This window comes from Lemur catta, chromosome 17, assembly GCF_020740605.2.
Source record: "Lemur catta isolate mLemCat1 chromosome 17, mLemCat1.pri, whole genome shotgun sequence".
In the NCBI taxonomy this organism is placed as follows: domain Eukaryota; kingdom Metazoa; phylum Chordata; class Mammalia; order Primates; family Lemuridae; genus Lemur; species Lemur catta.
In genome coordinates this window covers 9,444,389-9,467,282 of record NC_059144.1, presented here as the reverse complement: position 1 = coordinate 9,467,282, position 22,894 = coordinate 9,444,389, and the positions used below count along the sequence as shown (strand labels likewise).

Sequence of the window (22,894 nt, the reverse complement as noted above, 5' to 3'; positions counted from 1 at the left end):
GCTGATGGCTGCGGGCCTACCTTCCTTTCCCTGTCTCACCTGCCCTGCTCTGGCCCACAGGATCAATCCTCTTGAAGAAATTTTAGTATAGAAAAAAACAAGCCAGAGTTGAGTTGGGTTGATATTGACAATACAGAACCATTCTTTGATTTTTAAAGTAATTCACCACATGGTTCCTTAGTAGTTACCTCCTGGTTAGGATTTAATTTACTAAAAGTTAATTTATGCAAAACTTATACAGAAACTTTTTTTATAAAGAGAGGTATATGTGTGGCTAAAATCAGGCACCATCAAAAACCTCAGCCTCTGGCCAGGCGCAGTGGCTCACGCCTGTAATCCTAGCACTCTGGGAGGCCAAGGTGGGAGGATCGCTCAAGGTCAGGAGTTCGAGACCAGCCGGAGCAAGAGTGAGACCCCGTCTCTACTAAAAAATAGAAACTAACCGGACAACTAAAAATATATAGAAAAAGTTAGCCGGGCGTGGTGGCGCATGCCTCTAGTCCCAGGTACTCGGGAGTCTGAGGCAGGAGGATCACTTGAGCCTGGGAGTTTGAGGTTGCCGTGAGCTAGGATGATACCACAGCACTCTAGTCCAGGCAACAGAGTGAGACTCTGTTAAAAAAAAAAAAAAAAAAAAAACCTCAGCCTCTGACCCACCTGCCCCTCTCACATCCTTGGCATAAAGAAAAGTTATGTCCAAACAAGTCTCAACAGTGGAAACTGGAAACAGCCAAGTATTGTGGATGGCAGGGCATATTATGACTCTTGTTCTAAAAAAATCCCATGTAGCCTTGAAGATAACATGGAAGTGGATGATTCTAGACATGGGATTCTACCTAGGCAATATTGCCAAGTGAATGACAATAAGTAATGTGCATCCTCAGATTACAGCCAGCTAAACCCCTATATAATCCCCACCAGCAAAAATAAGCAAAATCTAAGGATATCAGTAGTTTACTGTTCACTGATTTATCCTCTGTATTTGCTTTAATAATAGATAATTATACAAATTTTCAAGTTGGGCGGCCGTAATTTATAGCTATCTGAAGATGTGATTGTCTGAAACTGAGTTAATTTTACCAGGTCAGTAATCTTTAGGTACCTTGTGTGGTGATACAGCAGCACCTCTGGTTTTAGTTATATCTGATTCTTTCCATGTGCCAGTTGCCTTTGCTCCAAGTCACCTCACACTGACAATCTGTCATTATTTCTGAAGATACCATTATGGTCAGTATTTTTTTTTTTTTTTTGAGACAGAGTCTCACTCTCTTGCCCTGGGTAGAGTGCAGTGGTGTCATCATAGCTCATAACAACCTCAAACTCCTGGGCTCAAGCGATCCTTCTGCTTCAGCCTCCTGAGCAGCTGGAACTACAGGTGTGAGCCACGATGCCTGGCTAATTTTTCTTTTTTTTTTTTCAGTAGAGACTAATTTTTCTATTTTTAGTAGAGACAAGGTCTCACTCTTGCTCAGGCTGGTCTCAAGCTCCTGACCTCAGGCTGTCCTCCCATCTCGGTCTCCCAGAGTGCTAGGATTACAGGCATGAGCCATCATGCTTGGCCTATGGTCATTGTTAAAGCACTAATAGTTATAAAGTAATTTTATATAATTTGAAAGTGGAGCAGATATTTGGGGGAGAACATCTGTCCTCAAAGCTGGTGATGAATTTCTGAGCTGCCCTACGGCCAAGCAGATAAAACATTGTTTGATTTTAAGGATCTGTCATCGATTCATTTCTTGATGACTTCCCTCCGATTTAAAGTAAATTGACTTTGTTCCTGCTGCACACTGCTCTGACCACCCTAGAGGATCAAGGTGAGCCCTGGCTCCTGCTCTGAGTGGGCTGTGCATCCTGTGTGTGGTTTGCCCTCTGAGTCTAGCCCAAATCCTGGGTGCCCCGTTGTCTTTTCCTGCACTGTCTGAGTCTCCTTTTGAGAATCTTGTGTGTGGTGAGCTGTGTCACACCCCTGACTTGACTGGTGTGTGTAGAGTGGGGAGGGGCCTGTCATGAAGGTGGAGGGTCCTGACAGCGTTCCGTGGGGACTGCAGTTCCATGCCGAGCTTCTTCCCCTGAAGCGTGGTGAGCAGACACAGATCCCAGAGATACCCCTCCATGAAAATGTTCCTTTAGGGCACTAGAGTTTCCAAATAAATATAAACCCCTTCTTTCTTTAATATGACTGTTACTTAAAGATCTGTTACCCTTTTCACTTTTGGTTCTTGGAATTTTATATTTGAAACATTAGCAGAGATTTTTTACGTTTTAGTGCTAACCTATTTAGAGATTTCCTTTCTTCATTTTTTGGATATTTTTGTCTGTTTCAAACTAACATTTAGGGTACTTAAAAAACTTTTTATTTGAACATAATTTACAAAATTACATGAAGTTACAAACATAAAAATAATGCAAGCAACACCTGTACGCCCTTCACCCCAGTTGCTTTATCATTTACATACTTGCACACTCTCCGTGTGTGCTTGTATAGAAGTGATTATATGTACATGATTATTTCTGAACCATCTCAGGGTAACTTACATACACCACGACCTGTTACCCCTCTATGCTTGAGTGTGCATTTCCTAATAATGGGCTTAATCCAGTTTACCTGGCAGTACTATGCATGTTCCTGCTGCTGTAGGCAATTAGTAAATGTTCAGGAATTTTGCTAGCTTGTTGTTAAACCTTAGATAGCTTTTTAAATGGACTCTAGTAGGAGTAATTTATACCACAGAAATTTGCAAAAGCCACAAACTAGGGCTTTTTTTTTTTCCCCCTGGAGAGCAAGTTTCCCAACACCTTGCTGAGTAAGAATATTCTCTAACATCACTGTGGCTCACTTACTGGCTTCATGAGTTGACATCAGTACAGCACTTCAACCTGCCGTCCCTGTTTCATTTTCCTTAATGAATCCACTAATGTTCTTCAGAGCATTTTCCTCTCCAGGGCAGGCTATGGTCTAGGACTAACTATTGCCTTCAGTTGTCTTATTTCTTTAATGCCCTTTACTCCAAAACATTTTCTCAGCCTTTCTTTGTCTTTTATGACACTGATATATATATATACATATATATATTTTTTTTTTTTTGGAGACAGAGTCTTACTCTTTTGCCCTGGCTAGAGTGCCGTGGCGTCAGCCTAGCTCACAGCAACCTCAAACTCCTGGGCTTAAGCAGTCCTTCTGCCTCAGCCTCCCAAGTAGCTGGGACTACAGGCACGTGCCACCATGCCTGGCTAATTTTTTTCTATATATTTTTAGTTGTCCAGATAATTTCTTTCTATTTTTTAGTAGAGACGGAGGTCTTGCTCTTGCTCAGGCTGGTCTCAAACTTCTGACCTCGAGCGATCCTCCCGCCTCGGCCTCCCAGAGTGCTAGGATTACAGGTGTGAGATACCACACCTGGCTGACACTGATATTTTTGAAGAATACTGTTTTCCCTACCCCATTTCATTCTCATTGTTTGTTTTTCTGATGTTTCCTTGGATTAGATTGAGGCTGTGCATTCTTAGCTGACATACCACATAGGCAATGTTGTATCCGTCTGTCCCTCCTTGGTGGTGTTGATTCTGAGTACCTGGTCAAGGTGTTGCCTGACTGATTTCCCCACTGTAAAGTTACTGGGGTTTTTGTTTTCTCCCTTCCAACTAATAAGCAGTCAGTGGGGAGACACTTTAAGACCATGCAAATATTCTGCTCTTCATCAAGATCTTCCCTGAATTTAGCATGCATTTATTCTTACCTAACTCAGTCTTTACTATGATTTTTATAAAATGATGATTTTCCCACTTCAGCCACCCCTCCCATCCGTCCTTGCCGTTGGCGTTCTACTGTAAGCTGGAGAAGTCCTGTCTACCTACCCACCTACCATTGGGATGGACTCTGAATTCCCGTTTTCCCCAGTGGGTTATAATTCATGACTGTGCTTAATTACCTTGGTGCTTGAATTGTGCAAGATTTGGCCCATGGGAGTCTTCAGCTGTCTGTTATTTCCCTGTGACATAGCACTGTCATTTTTGCTGTTGCTTGGTTCTGTTGAATAGTTCCATACTTCTGGCACAGCAAGATGCTCCGGGCTTGTGCTTTGCCTGTATCTGCCCTTTCCCCAAGGAGTCTTGGTTCCTGTCACAGGGAAATGGTTGTAGAGACCTAAATTTGTGTGCTTGGTGTGCCCCTTGCTCCTGGGAAGGTCACTGCTTTTTGGCCGAGAGTACCTTTGTCATCTGTCCCCAGATGCCAGAGAGCTAGTCCTCAGCCTTCCCCGCTGTGTATCACCTGATCTTTCCAGACTCACTGCTGGGTATTTCCTTGTCCTTTGTAACAAGGACATTTGTTAGCAAGGAAACCATGCTTTCCTTGTGGGGGATTCGCCTTCTGATATAACTATCACTTTTGCTTTTTCTCTTTCATCCAACTGTCAGTCTCAGTTTTCTTGGCAAGGCTGCCCTTGCTGAAGGGGCCTCTGAAATGTTAACCAGATGCTCCTTAGAGAGTCTCTGTGGTTCTGTGTTTTTACTGTTGTTTTGTGTGGGGACCACAATGGAGCAGCACTGATGCCCTTGGTCAGAAACCCCAAGTGTGATTTTCCCTTTTGGTGTTTCCACACCAGTGCCTAACAGATGCCCACGTTTCCAGTTTTCTGGGCAGTTCTTCATCCCCCTAAGTGTGCGTTTGGTCAGCTTGGCTTACCCCCACCCAGCCTGCAGACACCGCCTTCATCTCGATGCCTCCCAGAGATGTCTTCCCTGCTGCTGTGGAAATCCTCATTCCGCCCTGCTTCCCTTGTGAACTTGCTTCTCCCCGCTAACAAGAAGGCAAGAAAAGCCACAATGGGGCCAGAACCCTCAACTCTTCAGGGCTGCAGTATGTGGTTGCTGGGCTTGTCACAAGTCTCTTTTCCTGCCCCTTAACTACCTTCCACATGAAAATGGACAGGTGCCCTGGCCCACACCCCTGCCAGCTGCCCCTTGGAGGCTGCTGGTGCCCCGGACGGCTCACACCACCGTCACCAGCCATAAGTAACCGTGCTCCCCAACGTGTCCTGAGAACAGAGAAGCCTATGCCCCTCATGTCAGCTGGGAAACCCTGTTCCTGCCACTGCTAATTTGCAGGATGTGTCTGTGCTCTCAAAATACCCATTTGGAGTGGCAGAAAGAACCACAAAGTGGGCAGGGCATTGGATAGAAATGATTCTGTCTGTGTTACCCCTAGATTGGTACTGGCCAATAAAAACAATGGGAGTCACACATGCAACTCTTAAGTTTTTTAGTAGACATGTTAAAAAATGGAAGAAGATTCATTTATTAGTAGGTTTAGTCTTAAAAAAAGGAAGAAATAGGTGACATTAATTTTAATAATATATTTTCTTTAACTTATCAAAAATGTGATCATTTCAATCATAATCAATATCAACAAATTATTCAGGTATTTCACATCCCAATTTTGGAGTAAGTCTTTGAAATGTGGCATATTATACTTCTGGCACATCTCTGTTGAGACTAGCCACGCTTCAGGAGTGCAGCAGCTCACATGGCTAGCGGCTCCTGTATGGACAGCGTGCGGCTGGTTGCATGATGGGGCTGCCATGACACTGTGGGAGAGCGGGGGGTGAGCCAGCAGCCAGGGGGCACACTCCAGGGTCTGCCTGGCAGCTCTGACGCCTGGCCCTCCCCTATTCCCAGGACAAGGCTGCTCCCCCCATGGGGGAAACGTATTTCCACAGGAGTTTCTAAATGAGGTACAAGTGACTCTCCATGCATCTGTGTTTCTTCCAAGATCTTTAGAGCCTGTCCCTTCTCTCACATGGCTTAGAACTGGCAAGAAGAAGCTCCTTCTCCAAGGGGAAACTCGATGATACATTTGGCAGGCCCAAGGACTGGCTTCTGGGGACAGTTTCAGGAAGATTAGGTTTATTCAGTGAGAGATTCCTGGAGAGGCTGTAAAGAGACTTGAATAGGTTTCAGAAACCAGAGAGGGAGATGGTGCTTCGTGGGTGTGCTGTGTGGACTGGGAGTCTCCCTGCCTCTCCACATGGGCCTCCATGTGGTCCTCTTGAGGTGGCCCCCTCAGGGCTAGTTGGGGCTCCCTCCCAGCATGGCAGTGGCTTCTCCCAGAGCATCCATCCCAGGAGAAGCCAGGCAGAAGCTGTGTCCTTGGAAGTCACATGGCCTGACTTCCACTGTTCTCTAGGTCGGAGCAGTCACAAGGCTGCCTGGGTTCGGGTGGGAGTGCCCAGGCCCAGGGTCATGAGTGAACATGGCAACATGCACAGACTGTACTCTGTGTTACCATGCTCTTCAAAAGACTGCAGGACTCAGGGAACTGTCTGGTAAAGTGGGCTAGCTGCTCTACCCCTTCTTATCTCCTTAAAAAGCAAGTGGCTGAGCGTGCTTGTTATGTCAGAGAGGGAGGACTATCATAGCTCATTAAAAGTATAAACAAAATTACGTTAGCCACAAATGCAGACTCTTCCTCTTACGCTTCCGCCCCCCACACTGTCTCCCTGCCCCACCGTCCCCAGTGCTCCTCTGCTCCCTCAGGTGTCAGCTCAGGAGCCATTGTCCCACTGACACGTCCATCAGTGCTTTGTGCATCTGATCTGGAGCAAATGGTGTCCTGTCGCTGCAGAACCCTTTGCAAATTCAGCACCTGCTGAGAAAGAATCCCAGCACATCCCAGGGTCTTGTTGCCTGACAGATGTGCCACAGCACCTCTGCGGTTTCAGCAGAGCACTTGTCATTTCACATGTTGATGATTCTCTGTGTTTTCTATATTTCCCTTCATTATCCACTCCACTTTTTTCTTTGAGCCCCTCTCATATATCCAGTGACAGAAATGATGTGGGGCATGAGAAAGTCAAGAGAAGACCCCTGTTTTTGCTCAGCCCCCCATGTAGTCAGGGACTCGAAACCCTGATTAAATATCTTGTGCTGCAAGTCCAGAACTGACGCCCTCTCACCTCGCAGCATGCCTGGCCTGCCGCGGACACTCCGGGTTCCCTGGGCCGAGTGGCTGCAGCAGCTGGAGGAGGTATCTGGCTCTGTCCCTGCAGGACCTGCAGGACCGCAATGATGAGCTGCAGGCTGAGCTGGAAGGCCTGCAGGCGCGGCTGCCCCCCAGTCGACAGAGCTCCTCCAGGGGCCTAGGACAGCGGCTCTCTGGACAGGGCTCAGCAGGTAGGAGCCTGGCCTGGGAGGGGGCTGGCCCCAAGGCCTGGGGTTGACCCCCCACACAAGAGATGGGAGAGGGGAGGGAAGGGCTTTACCATTTGGGTAGAAAGGTTAAGAGGAGATGGTGACCTCTTTTGTCTTGACCTCTGAAGTGGAAGTCTGCCCTGTAGGGATGTTGCTAAGGAGGGTCCATCAAGATGCCACAGGGCGGCCTTGCAGCAGGGTACTCACCCCAAAGGGGAGGAGGAGTGATGCCAAGGTGTGCAGGGGTGGTCTCCAGCCATAAGGTACAGCCATGGCTTGGCCCAGGCTATTCTTACATCTGATAATTGCTTTTGATGACAGCTCTTTATATAGCAGAGGAGCTAACTTACTTGAATGTGTTCAGGCCTGGTACTCACAGGCCTGTGTGGACTGAAGCTGGCAGGGCTTGTCGTTTGCTGCTGCTGAGAGATGTGGGAGCCGTTGCCCTTGGGGTCCGGGCAAGGTGGGGGGGCCAGGCCCTGAGGGAAGGGTCCCTGCCTGGCCACATGCACCCACACTCTCAGCTGATGGGGTGAGGACACACTGAAGAAGAAGAGGTCTTGAAGTTCTTGGCTCCTTCTGGAGACCATAATAGGGATCCAGATGCTATGACTGTCCTTGAAGTTTGCTGCAGTCCTTTTGGAGGACTATGTGGGCTTGGCTGGTTGCTGCCCTTCCTGGCAGTTGTGGGGCCTCTGCTTACCTGAGTGGCAGCACACAATGCACCTGGCTCTGAGCTCAGTGCTGCTGCAGCAGGGACCCATAGGGCCCACAGCCCCACCTGCTCCCCAGGATCTCACGTCATGGCAACCTCAGCACCTCAGGGAACATTTTGCTCCCATCCATAACCCTGACAGCTGTTTACTTAATAAAATAGAAGGCCGGGCACGGTGGCTCACGCCTGTAATCCTAGCACTCTGGCAGGCCGAGGCGGCGGATGGTTTGAGCTCAGGAGTTCGAGACCAGCCTGAGCAAGAGTGAGACCCCGTCTCTACTAAAAATAGAAAGAAAGTATCTGGACAACTAAAAATACATAGAAAAAAATTAGCCGGGTATGGTGGTGCATGCCTGTAGTCCTAGCTACTTGGGAGGCTGAGGCAGTAGGATCGCTTGAGCCCAGGAGTTTGAGGTGGCTGTGAGCTAGGCTGACGCCACGGCACTCTAGCCCGGGCAACAGAGTGAGACTCTGTCTCAAAAAATAATAATAATAAAATAAAATAAAAAATAAATAAAAGAGAAAAAAATGTACCCAAATCAGTCAATATGAGAACCTCCGGGGGGAACCTCATGGGGATTTCTGTGTGTGTGGGTCTGACTTCCTAGGAGCCCTGACGTAGCCCCTCACCAGCAGGCTCCTCTGGAGTCAGAGGCACCCTAGGCCACAGCCCCGACAGCCAGCAGGCCCACAGGAAGCTTCGGGAAGGAACAAGACGAGAGGCCAGCAGCTTTTGGGGTGCAGCCACAGTTGGGGCCATTTTCAAATCCCGGCAGGTGTGACGTGTGGCCAGGAGCACAGCCAGGCCACAGAGGTGGGGGTAACTATACCTCCCTTTGTCCCTCAAGGAGCCTGAGCTGCGTGTGGACCTGTCAGGCACTGGCCGAGCTGAGATTCTCTGTCCGGGGTTGCTCTTGTCAAGTAGAACTCGGGCTGTGGCAGGCAGCCCCGAGCTTCATGGCATTGCGGAGAAAACCAGTGCCACCCCCAGCTGGGGCGTTTTCTCATCCCACCTTTGGCACCCTCAGTCTGACCACAGAGGTTTGATTGACTCCTTAAAAGAAGGAGGGTCTGTCTGCTGCTGGGGGGCCCGGGTAGGATGCAGCATCACAGTGGAGGGGGGATGTGGCCTGAGCCGTGACAAGCATCCAACTAGAGCTGCTGCTGGGTCCAGGTGGTGGCAGCTGCAGGTGGCCAAGGCCATGAGATGCTCTCTGTCCTGAGGTGCTTGTCCTGAGTTCTCTTGGCCCTCACATCCCCGAGTCTGTCACTTTTTTTTCATGGAAAATAATTTGGCAAATGGAAGGAGAGGGTAAGAGTTGGAAAATGTGTCTTTTCCCCACTTTCCTGGCCCCTGGACCAACCCAGATGAAACCCTAGCAGTGGATCCCTCCAACACACACGTCAGGGCTACCTGCACTCAGGTGGCACGCGTGGGTCCAAGGCTTCATCACAGGACCCACCTGTATGTTGCCTGCCTTCATAGGTCTCTTCCTGTCAGCGTCAGATTCTTTATTTCATTGGGGGTTGCTTTTTTTTAGTACTTTGAGTTGCCGTTTTATCCCCCAGGGTTTAGTGTACTGGCCTTATCGATTGGGGCCTGGCATCATTTGTGTGATGTAATAGTAAATAATGTAGGGCCACCAAGAAAAGGGGGAAGCTAAAATGCACAGGATGGATGGATAAGCTCCGTGCATGCACCTGCAATTGTCTGCACAGTGCCGTGAGTGCGGCAGGTCCCTCTGTCCTCTGTATTCCTATTCCTCTGTGTACCTGGCATCATCAGAGAACAGGGCATAGGGTGTGGTAAATGTACCATGGTACTGCTGTCTTTTAGGGAATGAAAGGACCCTGTTAGATCTTGCAGGGAGTCCCCTACCTGTATCTGAGTGTTCTGCATTCTGACAAAGAAGTGAAATGCTGATTTCTAAGGAGCACCAACTTTCAGAATGAACACAACCCTTACGGCCAGCACCGTGTGCCTCTCCCTGATGAGGTCCAGGTGTCTTTGGAGTGTTTGGGAAGGGCCCTGTGGCATCTTTGGCGTGACATAAACAGAAATGTCCTCTTGTTTGCAGGCATCTTGCTCACGGGCAGTTCTGCTCCAGTGAGTATAGAAACAGAGATAATGATGGAGCAGCTGAAGGAACATCACCAAGACCTCAGGATCCAGCTGGAGACCAAGGTGCGGGGGCAGGTCTGCATCTGCCCTAGAATTCTCTGCCTCATAGTGAGCCGGTGCCAGGAGGAACGTTTGTAGGGAAGCATAAGTAAAACTCACGTTCTGCCCCAAACCCTTTTTGGCAGGAGGCAGGACACGGGAATGACTAATAATGGGGAGGGAATGGTGTTTCACTCCAAAGTGTCACAGGGACACCTGAGGACAGCTCTGCTGTGCCAGCCCTCCCTGCTCCTCTGCAGTTGGGAATCACAGTTACTGGCTGTGCTCCAAGCCTGAGTGACCTGGCATTTGCCCTTTCTGGGGGACTCGGTGGCTTCGTGGCCAGGTCCACCTTGGCTGAGACTGTTCTCTTGGATGAACTTATTCCTGCTGTGTTTCTAGGTTGTAGAGGCATTTCAGGGATAGTATCCACGTCTTGTTTTCATGTGTCCAGTTCTTCCACTTGTGTAGCAAGGCGGGCCACCTCTGTCCTGCAGTTGTGCCCTTGGGCTCCCTGCATGGATTAATTGGAAGCTCCCGCGGTACCCTTGCCCACCCATGGCCAGAGTGTTCTCTCCATCAGGGGCCACCCCACTGACCTTGCAAAGGTTTCCCTGTTCTCTCAGTGGTTGTCACACCCTCTGCACCCTGTGCACTGCCTGGCCATGCGCCAAACTCGGCTTGGCCCTGAGCCGCCCGCTCCACCTGCTAGACCTGCCTCACAGGGGATAACGTGACGCGCAGCCACATGGGACCCTCAGGGAGCATTACTGGTCCCTTCCACAGACCCTGACGCCTCGTCAGGTCTGGGCCGTCGGCTCTTTGGATGTCGTGCCTGACAGCTGCGTGATTGTGTTGGGTTGTCAGCAAGGCCATTTTTAGGGCCTTGTTCATGTTTCTCTTTTTAGGTAAACTACTACGAGAGGGAAATCGAGGCACTGAAAAGGGACTTTGAGAAGGAGAGAAAGGAGATGGAGCTGGCTCACAAGCGCGAGGTGGGCGTGCTGGAGGAGCAGAAAGCAGACCTGGAGATGCTCCACGCCAAGTCCCAGGAGGTCATCCAGGGCCTGCGGGAGCAGCTGCGGGACTTGGCCCACGGCCCCCAGCCCGAGCAGCTGGGCCTGGCGCTGGCGCCGTGCTGCACCCAGGCGCTCTCCAGCCTGGCCCTGCGGCTGGAGGAGGAGCTGCACCTGCGGCATCGGAGCCAGCTGCAGCAGATCAGGTCTGGCCCAGCTTCTGTCAGTATTTCAGGTCTGGGGGTTCTTGGCCAGGACCAAAATTTGAAATTAGATTAACTGCCGAGAATTGCAGTGCATGCTAACTGGGTGATTCTCCTCTGGGCAAGTGGGTGACTGCTGAAAGAACAGGTCCTGGTATAAAGATTTTACTTTAAAAATATAGATTGACTAGAGCTTGGGCCGTGAAGCCATTTGCTGTGTAGAAATTTATCTTAGTGTCATTTCCCTTCTGCCTTAGACGTGCCTGGTAGCAAAGGGCAACATGTTCTCCATCATTTAACAACACAGTCTCATTTTCCACTGTGAGGGGCTGTAGCACGCAGAGAGATGGAGAAAAGCCCCAAAGCCCTAAACCAATGAGAAAGATGATCAGTTTGGGTTAGTGAGATTCTTGAAAAGGCTAAAATGTGCAAATGAAGGAAAGATTTTTTGTTTTTTCTTTTTTTTGGAAACAGTGTCTTTCTCTGTTAACCAGGCTAGAGTGCAGAGGCATCATCATAGCTCACTGCAACCTCAAACTCTTGGGTTCACGCGATCCTCCTGGAGAAGAAAGGTTTTTTTAGAAAACCTGAGTTGGTATTTTGTGCATTCTAATGTCAGAGTTACATGAGAAAGGATCACATGCTTGTTCTTGTCTCTATGGTCTGACCGAGGAGAGTAGGTTATTGTGGACTCACTGATGGTTAGCCAGGATCCACTGTCCTGTGGAGAGTTTTCGACCCCCTGGCTCAAGGAAGGCCCCCTTCCACCATACTGGCCAGGCCACCCCCAGCCCACGATGGGACCAGGGCCTCCCCTGGCCGCAGCTGAGCAGACAGCTGGGGCCAAATAGGTCTGCTGCGTACCTGTGCAGCTGCCGCACAGAGGGGTTGCTTTGGGGTTGGTCGGGTTCAGGTGTTGGGGCTGAGTGGATGCGGCCCCCGTCACCATGCTGACAGCAGGAGGCCATGTCCCTGTACCTGGAGGAGGTGGGCACTTCCCTTTTTGGTAGGAGGGAGTTGGGGTGGCCTGAGGATGTGGGACATGAGGAGGAATCATCACTCCCTCTTCCCTCTCCTCCAGGATGACCCTGCAGGGTGGCCCCAGGCCATCCAGGGCTTGGTGAACCTGCTGCTGTCCTGGAGGATAGATAAAGAATCATTTGTCACTCATGTGCTTCCCTGAGCTATTGGCTGTTTTCTCTTAAACCCAAGAATGTGTGATAAGGGACGTGATCAGAGCCCCGCTGGGGGGCAAAGGGACAGGCAGGGAGTGGCTCCTTTCTGTCAGCACCCAGGCAAGCACGCGCCTAGCTGCCCACCCTAAGCCATCACAGGCCTTGGAGGACTCTGGCCCCTCGCTCCTGGGGAGCTGCTCAGCCCATGGACCCATTTCACTTGCTGGGCCTGCCCTGGCCAGCAGTGGGCAGCAGCCCTTCCAGGCTCAGTGCTCTGCCCAGCCTCACCTTGCTTCTGCTGGACTCGAGACCCCGGCCCGGCAGCTTAAGGGATTTTCGGGGGCAGTTCTGACTGTGCTTTTTCCCGGTCTCACCAAGTCTTGGCACCAACACTTTCGTGTAGAGCTCACTGCCGTGAAAGCCGTGTCCCACGTCTCCTCTGTGCAGTTCACAGCTGTACTGAGCGCTCAAACTGTGGCTAGTGTGACTGAGGGCCTGGACTTTAATTCTATTTAATTGTACATTTAAACACTCCTGTATGGCGAGTGGCTTCCACATTGGCTTCCGTGCGTAGAACCTCACCCCGTTGGGGGCAGATCCTCCATTAGACTCTGAGGGTCTGCGTGTGGGAGGTAGGGAGGGATAACAAAAGCCAGCTGAGGAGAGAGGACACAGGTGGGTAGAACAAAAGCTCGGTGGCCTTTTCTTACCCGAGAGAAGGGTCTGGGGCTGAGAGCCGGCGGCGCCTGCAGTGTGTGACGCACACTGTTTCCGCAGGAGAGAGGCCGAGGGTGAGCTGAGCCGGAAGCTGTCGTGGATGGAAGCCCAGCATGCCGCGCGCTGTGAGGACCTGTCCCTGCAGCATCAGCGCGAGAAGGATGAGCTGCTGCAGAAGCACCTGCTGGAGGTGAGCGAGATGGCGGAGCAGCTCAACCAGGAGAAGCAGCGGCAGGCAAAGAGGGAGGAGGAGATCCTCACGCGCTGTCGAAAGCAGCAGCTGAAGCTGCAGGAGTTGATGAGTGAAGAGCAGGCGCAGATTTGCAAATCATTTGCCCTTGAGAAGGAGAGGTTAGAACTGGCCTACAGGAAGCAGGTGGAAGAGCTTGCCCGGGAAGTGGAGGCACTGCGGGCTCTTTGGAAAGGTGGGCCGCCGGTGGCAAGGAGCGAACAGGACAGCGCACGCCATCCCTGCTGTGTAGATGGCACGCAGAGCCCAGCCTCAGCCCCTGCCCTGGTGGCCAGTGGGCCCTCAGAGAGCCTTGGCCTCAGAGAGAACTGTTGGGGTTTGCTCAACACTGAGGAGGGGGCTTCTGTTCCCCCAGAGAGGTGGTCACATGTGCAGCCACAGAGGGTGGACAGAGGGGCTGTCCCAGGGGAACCAGTGCCTTCTGCCAGGGGTTCAGCAGACCTGAGCCAGCCTGAAGCCCAGGAGGGAGATGCCTGGCCAGCTCAGCCCCAGAGGTGGGGGCCACAGCTAAGCCCAGCCTCTTTGGGGAGAGGGCAGGCCGAGAGGCCACAGGCTGTTCTAGAGGAACGAACTGGGAGCTGGAGTAGGGTGCCGGCCTCTGGCTCCCCACAGAGACAGGCCTCAGAGGAGCAGGCTGGGGACAAGGGTACCAGGAGAGGGTCCTCACCATCCCACCCCCAGCTTGCTGACCCGGGGGAGATGGAGGTTGATGCAGCACCGGAGAAAGAAAAGAATGACGTGAAAACCAAACTTCTGCAGCTGGAAGACGTTGTGCGGGCTCTCGAGAAAGAAGCAGATTCAAGAGAGAAAGACAGGTTTGGTGTCTACCCATTCTTAAAACGCAGAACTAACCCACTGACCTTGTTGCTGCTGACAAGCTCATAGCCTCTGGCCGGGGTGGCTGTGCAGGGGACACGAGCCCAGCCCTGGCCAGACACCAACTCAGTGGCTTAAATGTTTTTTTATATCTTGGAGGTTAGAAGAGTGAAATGTGTATCAGTGGGCCGAAATCAGGGTGTTGGCGGGGCTGCATTACCTTGGAGCAGAGTCCCTTTCCTTGGCTTTTCCGCTTCCTTGGCTCATGGTCCCTTCCGGCTTCGAAGCCAGCAGTCGGTGGCCGAATCTTTCTCATTTCACATCACTCTGACACTGACTCTCTGCCTCTGCCTCTGCTTTTAAGGACCCTTGTGATTACATTGGGCCCACCTAGATTATCCAGGAGAGTCTGTCTGAAATCAGGTAATTATCAGCCTTAATTTCCCTCTGCTGGGTAACGGCACAGTCACAGGTTCTGAGGATTAGGATGTGGACAACTTGTAGAGGTCATTATTAGGCCTTACTGACTTTTCTCCTCTGGCTAATTTTCAGATCTTAAGATCTTCGGTGGTTTTTCTTTGCTATGTGTTTCTTTCTCTTTAATTTTTTATTGAAGTGTTACATACATAAGAAAAATGTACACATATGTACAATTAGAAGAGTTTTCAACAAATTGAACTCATCTGTGTTACCAGCACCCAGAACAAGGCATGGAACTCACCGAAGCCCTCCCAGGGTAACCACTATCCTGACTTCCAACAGCATAGATTAATTCTGCTTGTTTTAGTATCTTGTATAAAGGAATCATACAGTGTATATTCTTTTTTGTTGGTTTTACAACATATATTCTTTTGTGACTATACATTCACAAAGCTTTCTTCTTTCTTGGTCCAGCTTGTTTGTGAGAGTCATTGTATTGCTTGCGCTGTCATCTTTCATGTGCATTGCTGTGTGTTGTCTTGTGTGAATATACCATCATTTATCTATTTCTTCTGTTGGGCATTTGGTAGTGTCCAGGTTTTGGCTCTCACAAATAGTATTGCAGTGAAAGTTCTTGTAGATGCCTTTTGGAACAATTATATTGGGGTGGACCTAGAAATGGAATTGTTGGGCACAGGTATAGTTTACTTTTTGCTTGTCCTACTTAGAAAACATTGTCCCTATTGAATGTGTGGATTGGTGTCTTATAAAAATGTCTCACCATTGCTGTTAAAATATTGTCTCTTCTCACTGTTCTTTCCACTTAGATGGATGATGTTAGATCTGTTCATGTTTTCCCCCATTTCTCACTTTGTTTTATATTTTCCATTTTATGTTCTCTCTCTGTCATATTTGGGGAATTTTTTTTTTAATATCTGTGTGTTCCACGTCAGTGTTTCTTTTTTCAGCTCTGTGTAACCTGCTGTTTAATCCATTCAGTGAGTTTTTATTTTTTAATTTTTTTTTTTTTTTAAGAGACAGAGTCTTGCTCTGTTGCCCAGGGTGGAGTACGGTGGACCCATCATAGCTCCCTGCAGCCTGAAACTCCTGGGCTTAATCAATCCTCCTGCCTCAGCCTCCCAAATAGCTAGAACTACAGGCATGACCCCCCAAACCCAGCAAATTTTTTTTTCTTAGCCTCATCTGTCCAGACTAATTTTTTTTTTTATTTTTTGTAGAGAAGAGGTCTCACTATGTTGGCCTGGCCTCAAGTGATCCTCTGCCTCTGCCTCCCAAAAGTCCTGGGATTACAGGTGTGAGTCACTGCACCCAGCCTGAGTTTTTATTTTGACATTGACTTTTGTTTATTTCTAAAAATTCTGTTTAGTCCTATCTGATCATTGTTGATAGTTTCTTGTTCATTTTTTGTTTCCGTATTTTATGTAAACATTTCATAGTATTTATTTTTAGTTTGGGTCTGATAATTCCAATACTTGAAGTTCCTAGAGGATCTAATTCCGGTTTTTTTGCTTCTGCTGTGGCTTTTTTCCATGTATGCTATACTGATCTTTGTTTATGAACTTATGTTTGTTTGATGTTAATCTCTGGGAACGTTGGGTGCCTTATAGGGGATACTTTTGCAGAGAAGTGAGGGGCTGCTAATCTAGGACCACTTGAAGCTCCTTCTAGGGCCCTGGCTTTTGCAGGTGCCGGCAGTGCAGCTTCTCCACCCTGCTGTTGGTGGTGCTGATGTAGGCGTTGGTCGCAGGGTCACTCCAGCTTTGTATTGCATAATGCTCACAGCTTTGGTTTTAGCTTCCGGGTTTTTGTTCTGTTTGGACGCTCTCGAAGGTTTCCATTGCTTTCTGTGAGGACAGTCACTATACAATCGGCTTCCCACAGGATTTGGTTGTTTGGTGATTGTGTAGGGGATGAGAGTGGGCACGCTTCAGCTTATCTGGGCTCCAAGCAGCTGGAAGTAGAAATTCCTCTCCTTGTCCCCCTGTCTCCCTCACATGTGCCTTACATCAATTTGTTTTCCATGCTAGAGCCAGAGTGATCATTTCAAAACACAGATCTCATTTGTTTCACTCCCCTGCTTGAAACCCTTTGCTGCTTTTAAAATTCCAATGACTTCTATGTCTTTATTTTTCTCTTTATCTCTATTTTCTATTTTGTCTCTCATGAGATAAAATGAAGTCATATGAAGGAGATACATATACTTAATATTATAAGTTTAATACGTAAATTGAACATGATGAGATTGTGTGGCTTTGAATGTTTTTAGATTAAAAAAATGAGAAGCTAATGCCATATAGTGACCTACTGGGGGGGATAAATGTCAGCTAGACCAACCTATATTAAGAATAAATTTTGTGGGTAGCAAGTATGGGTTTTAAGCTGCCAAATTAGTGGTCTTTATTGGTAAATTTGTCATCTGTCATAAATTGATGGTGTTAACCTAACCAGAGACTCTCTTGGAGTTGTCAGAAAACAAAGATGACCCCAGGCAGACTTGGCCCATATAGTGGCTGCTTATTCCTGCTTTTTCCCACTTGGGGGATTGACCTAGCATCAGGTGTCTCTCCATAAATCAATGTGGGCACTTCCCTAAGTTTCTCCTTCTAGGGCTGACCTCAGAGTGTAGGATGGGTGGGACTGTCACTAAAGAGGAGAATGTGTGCCATGTATTTTGGCCTTCTGATTCCTTGGGTCCCTTAACTCCACACAGGAGCTCACTGGCAGGAGACAAATACCCTTTGCAATACCCGAGGACTGAGACCCAGCATTTGGCATTGGTACCTAGTATATGCATGTGTTCAGTTAGAGGTCATAAGATGCAGGAACAGGGCAGCCATAAACACAAAGTAAATGAAACCAAGGTTCTGAGAGCGTTAGTAAGTTGACCAGTTTAGAAGTTAAGAAAGCTCTGTTTTCTGTGGCTTGACTCTTGGGAGATGCAAAATGTTAACACTGGTTAGAGGCAGAGGGGAAGGAAGAGTGCCCCGTGCCTCCTTCAGGGGAGGAGACGGGACGGCAAGATTTCCAGGGCCCCAGCTGCAGAGCCAGGCTAGTGTTGCGGAACCAGGCTTACCCCGTGCACGTGGCAGCCACCTCTCCTCAAGTGCTCACAAGTTTTTTTTCTCAATTTTTCAAGCAGAATCGAATTTCATAGGCTTTCTGAAGAAAACACTTTGTTGAAAAATGATCTGGGAAGGATTCAGCAAGAGCTTGAAGCTGCAGAAAGCACAAATGATGCACAGAGGTGAGGAAACAAGATGCATCTCGGCAGCTCGCATCCAGACCTTAGTCAGTGGCGCATTTGCTCTCTATAGAGTTTAGAAGGTATCCATATAGAAAGTGGAAGTATTTGCAGATCAGCCTTGCGTTCCAGAAAACCCTAAGTAGGTGAGCCTTGTAGACTTCTGAACAGACTTGACAGGCATGGAGGGCTCCTAACGCCCAAGCTCCTTGTCCTGAAGCTCCTTGGCCTCAGGACAGCTCACAACAGAGGCTGCTTCCCTTGGGAATTGACACACTGGCACTACTCACCTGTGCTGAAATACTCCACCTGGCACTTAGGGGCTGGGAAAGGCAGTGCCTGTTCTTGGAGGGGTCAGAGGTGCTCTCCTGGCAAGTAGAACCTGTTTGGTCATGTCCTGATACCAGTTTCAGCTCTGCTTTTCTCTGAAGTTCAGAACTGGGGGAGGGCCATGGGCATGCAGAGGGGCAGGGACCTCAGTACTGAGGCAGGAGAGGAGTTGGGGTGTGTGTTGGGGGAGGGGCATTTCTGCTGTGACTACCACAGCGTAGCCGTAGCTGTATTCAAAGACAGTTTCTTTGGCCTTCCCCGCCCCACCCCCTGTGACTTTCAAGATGAGCTTAGCTCTAAAATGCTGAGTATGTTTTTCTGAGATGATCAAAGCACTGTAATGATTAATGTGTAGAATCCAGAGTAGGTAACAAGTGATTACTATTAATTTTGACATTTAATTGTTTTCCTTTAGCAACCATTTTTTTCCTTGAGTTCATAAGCCAGAGCCCTTTGGAAAACAGACCTCAGCAGGTGCAAGGCTGTTTCCATCTTTATTTATGCTACTGGGTGTGAGTAGTTACATGTTTTACAAAAGAAATATTAATGTGTGCCATTGAGGAATGTCACAGAGAGTGTTTATTCTTACAATACTGGCAGTGGGACTGGGCACAGTGCTGGGCTCATTCCTGTAATCCCAGTACTGTCTCTACAAAAAATAGAAATATTAGCTGGGCGTGGTGGCACATGCCTGGAGTCCCAGCCACTTGGGAAGTTGAGGTGGGAGGATCACTTGAGCCCAGGCATTTATGATAGTACCACTGCACTCCAACCTGGGCGACAGAGACAGACCCCGTCTCTTAAAAAAAAAATACTGGCAATGTATGATATCTCTGAAAATCCAAACAATTTCACATTCCTAGATTCTCTGTGATTTGGGATCAGGGTTGGGTTGTCATTGTCACTAGCAGCGGCAGCAGTAATGTAGCGGTAGGGACAGCGAGTGGCTGTGGAATGCCAGGAGCAGGTGTGAGCGTCTGTGATGTGGGTACAGACCCAGGTTGCTGACGGCACACTGGGTGGTGACCAGGGAACAAGAGCCTGGTTGGTCAGAAGTGATGTTGTTAATTTTGCTTCTTCAACAGGCGGGAAATTGAAGTTTTAAAGAGAGACAAGGAAAAGGCCTGCTTTGACGTGGAAGAGCTCAGCAAACAGGTCAAGTATTGATACCTGGCATGGAATCAATGCCCTTCTGCCTTCTTTCATTATTTTGAGATAATTTCACACTTACAAAAAGGAAATAGAGAACTTTTTCCTAAAAGATTTGAGAGTGAGTTGTTGACCAGCCTCCATCAAAAATGAGGAACCTAACGTGTCTGTGAAGACCCCCACCCCGGTCAGGTTTGCCGGTGGTCCCAGTAATGTTCAGAGTCATGTGTGGCATTTTGTCCCCTTCAATCAGTCCTTGGTTTTTAGGACCTTGACATTTTCAAGAGCACAGCTGGTTATTTTGTAGCAAGTCCCTCCATTTCTGTTTGTCTGAGGTTTCCTGGTAATTTGAGTCACATTATCTGTTTTTGGCAGGAATAACTCAGAAGTGATACTGTGTCCTTCTCATTTCACCCCATCCAGGGTCACAATAATTTGTCCCCTTGCTCTTGTTAACTTTGGTCACTTGGTTGAAGGTGATGTTGGCCAGGCTTCTCCACAGTAAAGTTACTTTTCTCTTTGTAATTAATGAGTATTTTATGGGGAGAGACTTTGATATTTGTAAATATCCTTTCGTCATCAAACTCTCACCTCTGAGTTTTACCAGCCTTTTGTTTCTTGGTGGAGTCATTTGTTACTATGATGGTGACCAACTGGTGACTAATGCCACTGTTGTTTTACATTTAGTAGTTGTCATTCTACAAGGAAGAGCTTTTTGTCCCCATTTATTTATTGTATCATTATATTGTAATATCATAGATTCCTCTTTTAAACATTGGGTTATAATATATTACTATCATACTTACTTTGATGCTCACATTGTCCCAGATTTAGCCAAGGGGAGCCCCTTCAGGGTGGCTTCTGTGTCCTTTGGACAGGTCCTGATCATTCTTTGAGCACTTCCTTTCTGCTACCCCAAGATGTTCCAGGTTCATCTGATACATTCCCTGCCCCAGCCCTGGAAGCAGCCACTTCTCCAAGGAGCTTGTGGTCACTTTGAGTATAGAAGGGTCATATTTAGAGCCCAGGATCTGGGCACTAGATATGCTCATTGCTTCTGCTGCTTTCAGGTGCTCTTAGTGGATTCAGCTGGGGGGCGGGGGGAGAGTATGTGTGTGTGTGTGTGTGTGTGTGTGTGTGTGTGTGTGTGTGTGTGTGTTTATATACGTACATGTATAATATGCGTGTAGTCTCAAGTATATTTATTTATACATCTCTCTATATTATAAACCACAAATTCAAACCCATATCTGCATTTCCCACCCAACATCGTGGGGATAATTCTAGTTTTCTCTATTTCCACATTTATAACTCATTTCTCCACAATGAGAGGCCTGGTTTCCATCTTCCTCAGCATGTTTACTTTTTATTTGATCAGTGTTCCTTTGCCCCTTGTGTAAATGCCCTTCTTTTTTTTTTTTTTTTTTTTTTAAGACAGAGTCTCACTCTGTTGCCTGGGCTAGAGTGCCGTGGCTTCAGCCTAGCTCACAGCAACCTCAAACTCTTGGGCTCAAGGAATCCTACTGCCTCAGCCTCCCAAGTAGCTGGGACTACAGGCATGCGCCACCATGCCTGGCTGATTTTTTCTATATATTTTTAGTTGTTTGGCTAATTTCTTTCTATTTTTTTAGTAGAGACAGGGTCTCACTCTTGCTCAGGCTGGTCTCAAACTCCTGAGCTCAAATGATCCGCCTGCCTCGGCCTCCCAGAGTGCTAGGATTACAAGCGTGAGCCACCACGCCTGGCCTGCCCTTCTTACCCTGATTGGGCACTAACTCCCCCACACTGGTTCTCCTTTTGCCCTATGCACAAATGCCTTCTGTGCTTGGTCTGACTTAGTGGCTTTTGGACTGAATTTTTAAGAAAGAGGCACGCAAGCTGGCATTTGTCATCCTTGTTTATTATTTTTTAATTGAAATTTTTATTGATAATTTTAGACTCATCGAATTGTAAGAAATAGAAGTCGCTTTACACTTTGCTCAGTTTCGCATACTGGTGACATTCTCCAAACTATAGTATCATATCTGTATTTGTCTTCTCGGATTGCCATAACAAGGTTCCACAGACCGGGGGGCTTAAACAACAGAAATCTGTCTTCTCACAGTTCTGGAGATGAAGTCCAAGAACGAGGTGCCAGCAGGGTTGGTTTCTTCTGGGGCCTCCCTTTGACTTCTAAGTGGCCTCTTTTCCACGTGTGTTTGCACGGTCACCCTGCTGTGCATGTCTGTGTCCTAATCTCTTCTTATAAGGACACCAGTCAGATTGGACCAGGGCCCACTGATGTGACCCCATTTTACCTTAATTACCATTTTAAAGGCCCTGTGTCCAAATACACTCACATCCTGAGGTACTGCAGTTTAGGACTTGAACATATGAATTTTGTGGGGACACAATTCAACCCATAACTAGTATCACAACCAATGTATTAACATTGATACAATCTGTGGATTATTCTTAGATTTTCCCAGTTTTACTTGTGTATTCATATGTGTGTGTGTGCATATGTATGTATGGGTGGGGTATGTGTGGGTGTGTATGTGTGTATGTATGGGTGGGGTGTGTGTGGTGTATGTGTATGTATGGGTGGTGTGTGTGTATGTACGGGTAGTGTGTGTTTGTGGTGTGTGTACATGTGGAGTGTGTGTATATGGTGTGGGGGGTGTGTATCTGTGTGTGTGGTGTGTGTATACAGGGGGTGTGTATATGTGTGAATTGGATCCTATGCAGTTGTATCATCTGTGTAGGTTTGCATATCCACGCAGTGGAGATACTACTTCCGACATTACAGGGCTCCCTTGTGTTGCTCTTTTATAACCACATCAGCCTTCTTCCTGCCCACCCAAGCCCAGCCATTAACCCCTGGCAACCACTAATCTGTCTTCCATTTCTAAAATTTTGTCATTTCAAAATATTACATAACTGGAATGGTACAGAATATGACCTTTAGGACTGACTTTTTTCACATATCATAATTCCCTAGAATGTCATCCAAATGTCATGTGTATCAATAGTTTCTTTTTATTGCTGAGTGCTCCACGGTACGGACATAGCACAGTTTGTTTTAGCAGAGGGGCTGTGACATTTGATGTTTCCCCCAGCAGCATATGCGTCGTCCAGCTTCTGTGGTCCTTGCCAGCACTTGGCTCTTTTCCACTGTAGCCATTCCCATAGGCATGTGCGGAGACAGGCAGGCCAGAGGGGGCAGCAGCTGGCTCCTCCCCTTCCCCCGTGTTGGTCACACTCTGGGGAAGTCATTTTCCTTGAGGGCAGGAGGACAGAATGCTCTGGGTTTACTTCAGAATGGTTAGTGCCTAAGTCTGCTCGGGCTGCCATACAAAACACCACGGATGGGGTGGCATAAGCAGCGGAAATTTATTTCTCACAGTTCTGGAGGCTGGTTTGGTTCTGGCCTGCTGCCGCCTCACTGTGTCCTCACATGGCAGGGAGAGTGCTCTCCCTCTTAGGAGGGCAGCAATCCTATTGGATTAGGAC

At 48.2% G+C, this 22,894-nt stretch overlaps 1 protein-coding gene across 5 annotated transcripts in view; it reads left to right on the top strand.

Moving 5' to 3' along the window:
• Positions 1-22,894, top strand: part of NINL (ninein like) — a 122,365-nt gene that overhangs the window by 85,211 nt on the left and 14,260 nt on the right. For 3 of the 5 annotated variants that reach the window (XM_045528847.1, XM_045528846.1, XM_045528848.1), the window contains 6 exons: positions 7,047-7,170; positions 9,982-10,088; positions 10,973-11,286; positions 13,236-14,240; positions 17,822-17,926; positions 19,339-19,408. In XM_045528847.1, coding sequence (XP_045384803.1) covers positions 7,047-7,170; positions 9,982-10,088; positions 10,973-11,286; positions 13,236-14,240; positions 17,822-17,926; positions 19,339-19,408 — 1,725 coding nt within the window. The remainder of the gene's footprint in view (positions 1-7,046; positions 7,171-9,981; positions 10,089-10,972; positions 11,287-13,235; positions 14,241-17,821; positions 17,927-19,338; positions 19,409-22,894) is intronic. The other 2 variants (XM_045528850.1, XM_045528849.1) reach the window with 2 other exon arrangements.